Source organism: Etheostoma spectabile, chromosome 13 (genome assembly GCF_008692095.1).
Source record: "Etheostoma spectabile isolate EspeVRDwgs_2016 chromosome 13, UIUC_Espe_1.0, whole genome shotgun sequence".
Lineage (NCBI taxonomy): Eukaryota > Metazoa > Chordata > Actinopteri > Perciformes > Percidae > Etheostoma > Etheostoma spectabile.
Window position 1 is genome coordinate 13408501 of NC_045745.1, and position 10510 is coordinate 13419010.

The 10510-nt window shown below is 37.3% G+C and overlaps 1 protein-coding gene across 2 annotated transcripts in view; it reads right to left on the reverse strand.

The window, feature by feature from the left end:
* Positions 1-10510, reverse strand: part of doc2b (double C2-like domains, beta) — a gene marked incomplete at its 3' end in the record, with an annotated part of 119460 nt that overhangs the window by 34997 nt on the left and 73953 nt on the right. For both annotated transcript variants that reach the window (XM_032534257.1, XM_032534256.1), the window contains 1 exon segment: positions 2667-2741. In XM_032534257.1, coding sequence (XP_032390148.1) covers positions 2667-2741 — 75 coding nt within the window.

A 10510-nucleotide genomic window follows, 5' to 3' on the forward strand; every position in this document is an offset into this window, starting at 1 on the left:
GCAGATTGCAGAAATATAAAAACAATTATGTGGCTTTACCACACTTAGTAGTATTTAGATTATCTACTGTTTTATTTACGGGAGGAGCTGCCAGTAAGAAAAACATTTTGACCTCGTAACACTTTAGAATTTTGACTTTTATTTGAGTTCATGACAGGACTCATCTAAAACTAATGGCCACATTTGTTGTAGTATTACTAGGTAATATGTTGTCAGTCTTGTATTGTATACCTTGTATACGTATACCTTTCAAACCCTTTAGGACAGTGCAGGTAGGTTTTTATAACTTCCAAAATCTAGTGCAGTTTCATAACTTTCATATTTTAGCCTGTAGGTCAACAAGTTAACAAGAGAAATTCTGCCTGGTAATTAGCACAGATCATGATAAATTATAAACCTTACAAGAAGTTAAGTACGTAATGATAAAACTCCCTTGCAGAGCAAAGCAACACAGGCAGCACATGTGCCTTATGGGCTGCATATTGTTTATATTGTTTTTTTATCATCATAGCAAAATCAGCTTGCGCAGTAAATGCACCTCTAAAGTCTATGACATATCGCCAAAGACACTCTTGACATTTTAAAAGTTAGATGAAAGAAAATATCTTTGGAAAGCTATTCTTTAAAATGCAACTGTCATTCTTTTTTTGGGATCCTTTTTATATTCAATTCAATGTTCAATTTGTTCAATAAAAGAATGATGAAAATGACTTCCATTCATTTTTTTTAAATTCAACAAGCAATTTGTTGTATTTGAGCAAAAGAATGAGTGCAGCAGAACGGAGTACACTTCAATATTTGTTTATTTATTGCAAGTTATATCGTTATCTTGATATTCAACAATGTTATTTCATATTGCACATTTCTCTCATATCGTGCAGCCCTGCCTTTTTATAGTTTTGGCTCTAGGTTGAGTTTTGAGACTTCAGATACAGTTTTAGGGGACAACTAAGGTCTATATAAAAGCATCCTAAGAGCACCATGTCGTGGGACCTTTAAATGTACAGAGGATAAACATATTCAATGACGGTAACAACATGGTCTTTTCTCTGGTGCCACCCTGAGACAAGTCATCTATTCAGAATTTTTCAGTAGTATTAACAATCTAAGAAAATTTCAACACTCATTATTCTGGTGTGTAGTGAGTATTACAACCTAATAGTGGTTGCTAATGTGACCTGTACTTTTTCCCTTTCATTGTGCATACGTTTGTCTCCATTGCTTGTAATCGTTTTTGTAAAGTCTTTTAAAGTTTCTATTTTGTTCATTTCTGAGCGGTTTGCTCTTTATCTTTGGTGTTAAGCAGCCATTGCTAAGAGGCTTAGATTAAGTTCAACATGGACTGCCTAGCTTTGTTATTGCAGTCATTTTAATACGCTTAATTATACTTTGCCTAATTGTACACTCAACACATGCTCTTTGTCTTGCATGGCCATTTGATGTTTGACAGAAGACAGGGGAGAGGGAAGGGAAGACATTCTCAAGGCAGTAATATTAAAATATATATATATATCTATATATATATATATATATATATATAGATATATATATAGATATATATATATATAGATATAGATATATCTATATATATATATATAGATATATATATATTTATAAAATCACCCACACTTCGAAAGTTTTACAACATTGGAACTGAGTAAAGCATGCAGTTTTATGGTTATTCATTCTTTTTTACATTTCTCACAGGCGTAACTAACTACACCCATGCATATGTAGGTCAAAAGTCACAGCTGAAGAGGGTACTAAACAATTACAAAGTTCAGATCAAAAGAACAAATGAGACAAGTTTGAAAAGGTATTAGATGAAAGGAAGATGTGAGTCAGGTAGATATACAATCACCCAGCTTTATCTTTCAATAAGCTGCTTTTGTGGAGTGAGCTCATTCACTGATCTATATTAGATTTGAAGACTTTAATGAAAAGGATTAAATCAACCTTAAGGCCTCCTGTCAGACAGAAGCAAATTAAAGAATTCAGTGTCAACTTGTGAGTCATTTTGTAGTTTGACATTTGAGATACATATCCATCTTTGATTCATACATGTGTATTTTGTGATCATGTTGGTGGAAAATAAATGGTTGGGGTCAAACACGTGGAGCTTATAATGACTGTTACACAACAGATCGTAAGGTATTTCTCCTCCAAGTGCGTCCACCTGCGACATTGAGTAGACCGAAGCTTGGCTCACAGCAAAATGATAAGAGACTTGGCTTTCATAAATGAAGCATTTTATTAAAAGGTAGGTAGGTAGGTCAGCCAGGGAATGTTGTTTGCATTCATGATGCCTCTGGTAAAAGAAGAAGGAGGCAGGTAGAAACAGCTAGCCTTGTTCTGTCTAGTAGTTTTTTTTTTTCTTCTCATTTCTCTTTCATGTTCCAATTAAACAAATACGATACAAAGGTATTCATTTTTGAGCTGTAGTGATGCTGGTAGGTGTAGCCAATACTTCACTTTGAACAGAGCTTGGGTGGCGGTTTACACCTGTATGTATGCTAAGCTAGTTTAAATAGGGAAAGGTCAACTTTATATAAAGTTAATCCAAGAAACAAGGCAACATTTTATTGGGTGTGCAAAACTGAGGTGCGGTCATGGAGAGTAAGAAAACTCAGCAAATATTTATTATTAGTTAACATAGTGCTGCTCACCTTGCTGGCTCCGGGCAGTAGGTGCAACTTGACATAGGGGTCAGAAAGCCCGTTGTGGTCCATCGGCTTGAGCCCCTGTGAATTAAACACAGACAAATCTTGACAATGAATAATTCCTTGAAAACATGTGTAACAATGTTATATATGAGAATTTGGCCCAATATTATTGCAACATCAGCACAATACAGAGTGATGCAATTTATAGTCTAAACACCTGCATTAGCAGCCCCTAGAGGCAGCAGTGATAACTATCCCCCGTAAGGTCACTAGTCTATATCCACGATGTCCCACTTCCTGGATTGCTCTCATTCTGCTGTTAATTCCACTGTATGTCACTTTTTTGGAGGTCCGTTTTCGGATGTTTGCTTTCTTAGTGTTGTAATTCTAAACTCCGGTTTATTCATGAGGACTATGGTCCTATGGCATACTACTCCTCAGATCTCTGCAGGGTAAATCCAGACCGCTAGCTAGACTCTGTCCAGCCTGAGTCTTCTGTTGCACGACTAAAACAACCTTTGAACATACACAACTTCCATCAAAACAAGTTCCTTCCTTAGGCTATTATACAGCGGCACTGTGGCTCCACTCGGCGCTTAGGTTAAGATTGGTTTAAAGAAATCCTTCCTGGATTAACAAGAGTAAAAGTATCAATACAATCATAATCATACTCGTCCCTAGTCATGAGTCACCAATATCATGAAAAATCCTCTTCCAGAGAACTTAAATTTAGTTATATAAAATCTATGACAATATGTCTAGCAGATCTCAGACCTGAACCAAGCAGAAGAGTCTGACTGAGTAAAAATGATACAAACCATAACACCATCAGATTAACATCAAATTGCGCTGCCTGTAGTTTTGATCTAAAAAAGTTAGTGTTTTCACACAAGTTGACATTTGATTTCGGATAGGATATAACTTGTCTAACGAATTGTGGAAACCAAAGCTTGTGTGACATCCATTTGTGTGACAGAAGTTTTGCCTTCTGTCCCATAGACATTCAGTACAGTACAACGTCAGGGACGCAGGGTCTCGTCATCCTGAGAAACAGTGAAGTGAATAAGGACTAAAAGAGAAGAGGTTTTAGCGATCCCTTTTGAAGAGCAAATCAATAAGACTCAAAGAGTGAGCAGGAGGGAAAGGTCACTCTTAAAGTGACCAAATAAAACACCATGTGGGTGCCCACTGAGTGAAGTGAAAGGACCTGAAGGTAAGACGTAGATGGAATAAACACTAGAAACCTCAATCAAATCTCTACCCACACAGAACAGGGAGCACAAATAAGTTTAGTTTGCTTTTCTTTAACCTTGAATGGTGTTGAGGTTATTCAAGTTGGCAACTCAGTTTTGAGATAAAGCTTAAATAGGGAATAAGTTTGGCCATTATCATATCGTAGATGTCAGGTGAGAGTACTAATGTCGACTTTCATCCGGGTTGCAATGAGTTTTTGACACCTTGTACATATGTGCAAGGTGTCAAAAACTCATTGCAACAAATATTTTGTTTAGTCCAACCAATTCTCCTTAATCAAAGTACAATTTATAGCAATAAAACACATTTCTCCTACCTTCTATGAAAACCACTCCACTTCCAGTTTGCACACAAACTCCACTTTCCAGTATACTTACTTAGCCAATAAAGCAGATTCAGGTATATTAATATGCGGCATAAATAATAAAAATGCTTATAAACCCCCTTAGCCTTATGATCTTACAATAAAAAGATTTCATTTCTCATTTGGCAAATGATAAAGATCACTGAAATGTAATATTATTTTAATGGGACCCAGTCTTTATGGTTCTTTATTTAATGGATCAAAAAGAGAAAAACAAAACAAATATGACGTCTATTCACCCACAATTATCAGGCTTAATAGAGGAGCTCGGCTCAAAGCCCAGCACTCAGCAGGAATTACTGGCAGCTAAATGACACTCAGCTGTGTCTCTAACACTACTGCCTTAGATCCCGTCTGCACAAAATAGAAGCATGGCTTTCTTTAGCCATTTTAAAGCGCCCATATTATGCTCATTTTCAGGTTCATAATTGTATTTAGAGGTTATATAAGAATAGGTTTACATGGTTTAATTTTCAATAATAAACTATTTCTGATGTACTGCACCTTGCTGCAGCTCCTCTTTTCACCCTGTGTGTTGAGCTCTCTGTTTTAGCAACAGAGTGAGGCATCACACTTCTGTTCCATCTTTGTTGGGAGTCATACATGCGCAGTAGCTAGGCAAGGACTACTAGCCAGTCAGAAGCAGAGTATGAGGGCGTGCAAAGCTAGCAGCTAGGCAAGCATTATAACTTCCGTTACAAAGTGATGCACGTTTGTCATGGAAGTAAAAAGGCTGGACTACAATAGAGCCGTTTGCAGTAGTTTGTGAACAGTGTTTTCTGTTGGAGATGGCGAGTGCCTTTTGGGGTGGACTGTGGGCTTTTTCACTTTGTAAACCTATAACGTGCACAAAAAAGATAAATAACACAATAAAGGAAAGGGTAAAAAGTCAAAAAGCAAAATATGAGCACTTTAATAGCACATAGCCAGTGTCAGATATACTTAGATCTTTGACATCTTAAGAAAGGACCCTTGAAAGTCTATACAGACACTACAGAATAAAAACAGACCTTGAAGTCAGTTTAAGTGTTTTTTTCTCTGGGTCTCTTAGATTTAATTTAGGTATGTCACAGAGACAGTTATGTCTACATGCAGTAATATATCACGTCAACAAGGTTACAGTTGTTGTTAGATAGAACAATTCTTATATCCCTACAGGATTTTGTTTTGATTCTTTGACTTTTATTCAGTTAAACACAAAACAGAAATGTAACGAGAAAGTCCCAGCCTTATGTGTGGTGGTAAAGTGTTTTAGACACTGTGAGGTGTCTTATATTTTCATGTTACTTAGTTTTTTCCACTTTTTGCCGCCACAATGTTCACGCAACCTATTCTGTGAAGCCTGCTTTAAGTTGATGTTTTGATAAGTCTTATGACATGTGTCAACATATACAGTATAGGTAATAAAGCATAAAAAATCAAGCAAAAATAAAGCATCATGAGCTGTTCTAAAGAGGCATTTAACAGTCTGAATTTGTAAATTAGGGGGTTAGGTAGTCATGGAAAGTAAATTGAGGCCAGGGACACTAACAGTTAATCCTCTCTGCTTTACATAACAATTATTTTTCTTCTTTTTCTTCTTGATTTGTAACAGCAAATAAGGTGTTGGTTTACTTGGGCTTCAGTGCTTGCTTCCTATAATGATGACTGTGTAAAAAAAATAAAAAAATACAGACGTGCTATAAATCTGCAGTTGAGGAGTTAATGAGTTAATAATCCTAAAATCCTGTTCATTTTCCATGATAGAAACATGATACTTTGTGAAATATGATGATAGATTGATTAGATGAAATATTTGCTTTAACTGAAAAGTAATGCAGGGTTTCTCTCTTCTTACATACAGCAAATCACTTCTATTGATAAGATGGGAGAACCTGGACGTAGCCCGAGAGGCAAAAGAAATCAACAAACCACTCTCTGCACTGCTCCTTGCTGCTCATTACGCTTAATTGCTGTCAGTTTAAGGTAATTAGGTGACCCAGATGAGTTCATCGACATTGTCATCAACTCTCTTTTCTCATTTAGATTTTAGCAGCTGGACAGTCAGATGACACATTTTAGATGTAAAAACTGAAACTTTAAGGGGGGCAGACATAGAATTTGTGAAATGTGTGGGACATAACATGCTATGGTAGATAGTAGTCAATATACCATTTTCATGGTTACTTTTCCAACATTTTGTGGTTCCAGTTAATGAGAGACTGCATGAAATTAACACATTTTGACACATTTAAATTTTGGGAATAGCAGAGTAAATACATTGTTAACTAAATGCATCCATAATGCAGCACAATGTGTGACATTGTGTAGTCCCCATCTTTCTTTTATGATCATTAAATGAGCATTCACACATTGCTAAAGGCCTTTATTTGAGACAGTTGGGGTAAAATGACAACCTCACAGTCAGACATGAAAGAAAAACAAACCACTTCTTTCGAAATTAGTTTTAACGGCCAAGTCATGAAGTGCCAGAGGGTTGAACCATTCTGCTGGAAATGTATATCTTATTTTTAAAGTTTGAAACGTTGACATGCTGTCGGCCTTTAAGGTGAAACCATTTGTGGCACAAACCCAAAGACTGAGTGTGCCCCTTAAACACAAAGCTGGAGGCTATATCATGATTAAGCCTTTGGAGAAGCAAAGGAATGCAACCTTATTTTAAATTACTTATAGTCAAAGATGCATGCATTGAGACATGCCTGCTCCCACACTGAGGACTGTAATCCAACAAAAAAACAAGCAAGGCACAGCTGAGAGGCAGAGGGGTCTGAAAATAAAGCAATACAACACGGTCAACATTCACTTGGCAACTCCAATCTCTGTGCCAGCCGTGACCCTTTCTCCTCAATCTTATTTCTTATTTTCTCCCCCCTTATCCGAGAAGCAGCTTGGGTGAACTAAACATGGAAAATATGCTATAGGCTATATATAACATGCTTGATCTGAAAGGAAAACACTTTTTTGTCTGTTCAAAAATAAACCAGCTCCTAAAATTGTTCTCTCCTCCTTTTTCATTTATTTTCATTTTCTACTATTTATGTGCTCCTCTTCAATTTCCTGCTGATATTTAGCCATACTATGCTTTCCACACAACAAAGTTATTGAGACGGCACCATGAGAGCTGATTGGAGAGGTTAATGTGCTATCTTCATCTACCTCTATTGTTGACTTTACCAAACACCTGAGCTACTATTTAAACGTAGGCATATTATGTGGGGTTGGATTGGAATAAACAGGCAGCTGCGTCATGCTGCTGATTGCGAGAGCACACTGTGAATACTCGGTTGATCATAATTACTGAGGGTTGGAAAAAAATGACCACTGCAAAAGGAAGATGGGTAACATGCATCAGTGTATCCACACATCTCCAATCTCACACATACTCATGTCCCTTGAATAACAGCGTTTAAATGCTGTGGAATTAACTTTAGCTCTCTTTGTGTTGGAAATGATGAACTTCCTTGACATCTTTCAGAGGAAGTGAGGGGTTTACTTGGGTTTGGCATGTGTTGGTGGTGTCCCGTTGGAAGCTGGAGTTGATCTGAAAACATTATAATGAACAGAAGAGTATGTGGGCTGAAGTTACTTTCAAATACTTAGGGGTGGGGGAAAATAATCGATAAGTCTGATAAGTTAATAATCCTATTTGAAAAAAAAGTGCGGATTTCTATTTAAAAGTTACTGTCTCCAGACAGTGACTGAAAGAGGATGGAATATCGAGTACAGACAAAAAAGAACTTCTTTGTTAATAGCAATTGCCTATTTTTACTTCCGGGCCAGGTGGCCAAATATACATATAAAAACCCGAACACAGCGCAATACAGCTGTAGAACAGCCATGGAAGCAACAAACAAACGGAACAGGATCAGCAGAGATAGATTCTTTCGACCCGCCCTAAAACAAATTCTAAATGGTTGCATAATAAGAGACGAGGTAAATATTGGAGATGCATTTAAAAGATGGAGACAGCTTTTAGCAGGGCTGTAGTCAGTACCACTTTTGTCAAGTCCAAGACAATTCCACAATCCGGACTAGTTGAGTCCAATTCAAGTCCAAAAATGTTTGAGTCCAAGTCAAGACTGAGTACCGGACAGGAAAAAAAAGTCTTATGCATGACAGTATCAAGACAATCATTTTGAGTTATTTGTTGATTTAAAAGTTATCAGCTGGCCAGTGTTTCACTTTCCCATCCAGGGCACACAGATGCCGGGCGTGCCGCGCGAAGATAATCTAGTGCGTGATTGGTTATCAGGTAGCCAGTGTTTCACTTTCCCTCCAATATTATTATAAACATAATACAGACACCTGGAGTCTTATTTATAAAACTGTGCAGAGCTCCTCATGAGCCCAGGCTTTTATAACCGTCGACATAGAAGCATCTAGCAACTCCGCTGCGCTGTGGAGTCATGTCTGCCAATGTGAGACTAGCATCAAGCTAACATTGAAATTGTGTGAAGTTGGGTTTAGCGTTCTCAACCTAGCAACTAAGGTGAACTTCAATGCTGGGAAGGAGAGGGCCGGGGAGACAACTCTTTTCAGTATTTTGAATTTGAACTGCAGTAACCACTTTAAACGCTAGCTGTCAGTATTATATATTGGACTTTTAAATCTAATCTTTAGTACATGGTTTACATTTCCCCGTCATTATTTTTGAGAAATATTTTCTTGTTATACAACTATGTATACTGTATATACTAGTTCCAACTACAGCAGAGATGGAAATTACGATTCGTATAAACTCATTGAGATTTAAAATCCCTGACATTATAGTATTTATTGCGTCACTGTTCAAACACACACATACATGATTGCATCACCACTTATAACACCATGAGATTTAACAAATAGTCTGAATATTTTGAAGTTGGGTTGTATTGGTTTCTTATCTATAGTCAGTGCTAGAGGTCTGCAGTAGTCAAATATCCAAACTATAGCTTTAAGGTCTTTATTTCAGTCTTGGCTTCTAAGCAACATCCGTCGCACAAAATCAATTTATAATTCAGTACACATTGTTTATAAGGTAAAAGGTTAAGGTTAATAGATTGTTCTGGTTATAACAACTTGGGTCTTAATTGTGTAGTTTTGGCCTTCAATCCTGTTGGTAAAAATAGTCAGATGTTAGATGAGCCAAGAAACACAAGCAGTCGGATGATCAGACAGGTTCTTAATAATCCCCCAGGTTAACCAAAACTGTTGCAAAGAGAAAACTATATTGAATAGTAAAATGATTACCCAAATTTTCCTTTGTCAAAATCCCTCACACTTTATAGAGGGACTTACTGGTTTGAACATCGTTAGCGTAGTAGTGATGTGTTCCCAGATCTCAGCAAATACTTTGAGTACAGGGTTAATATGATACTAATATAAATGGTGTCCAAAACTAAAACCAATAAGACCCAACTTGTAGGAATTATCCTTATTCTGTAACATAGTTATTGCATCATGATCAAGTCCCCAACGATAGGAGCACCAATGCAAAAAGCAACAATCAATAATTTATAATAAGGACTCATTAAACTTCAATTAGCTTGAGGATTGAAGATTCATTAAGATTCCTGTACTGCACACCTCTACCAGCAGAATCAACAAAATTTAATATTTAGGCGTCCAATTTAGGTTCATTGTACATGCTGTTTGTAATATACAGTGTATATATACATGAATCTATGAATACAGTTAATATATAAAGCCTTAGAACAACTAATACTGTTCATGTGAATTTTCTAAGCCGTATGTCCCACATGGGCGCTTATTTTTCCCAGTGCTATCAGCCTCTTTATTAGCCAGGGCATGTGTCTTCATTACCATATCTGACTGGCCTGGTAACTGGCAGGTGGGAGAAGCATCAATTACCAGGAGCAGCAGATAACAGGATGGATGAGACGGGGTATTGATCTCATTCAGAGGAAGCTGACACATGGTCATATTAAAGGGGTTATACTTCAAGGGCCACCTGGGATCAGTGGAGGTGTTCAGGTCAAGGAAACTTGAGGCGATTGTGGACTGATGGAAGTGGGCAATATGGGAAGCATGCAGGTGGGTCCCATTCATTGCCAATGAATGTCAACGTTGATGATCGAGAGGCTTCGGAAAGAGAGGGGTGGAGGGGGGGTTACATCGCAGGGTCACGCTGGGACACGTTAGTTTCAATGTCAGTCATGTCATTGCTAACGTGTCATTGATTTAGTGGAGAAATAGAATAGACAGGCAGATTTGTGATTTTTTTTTT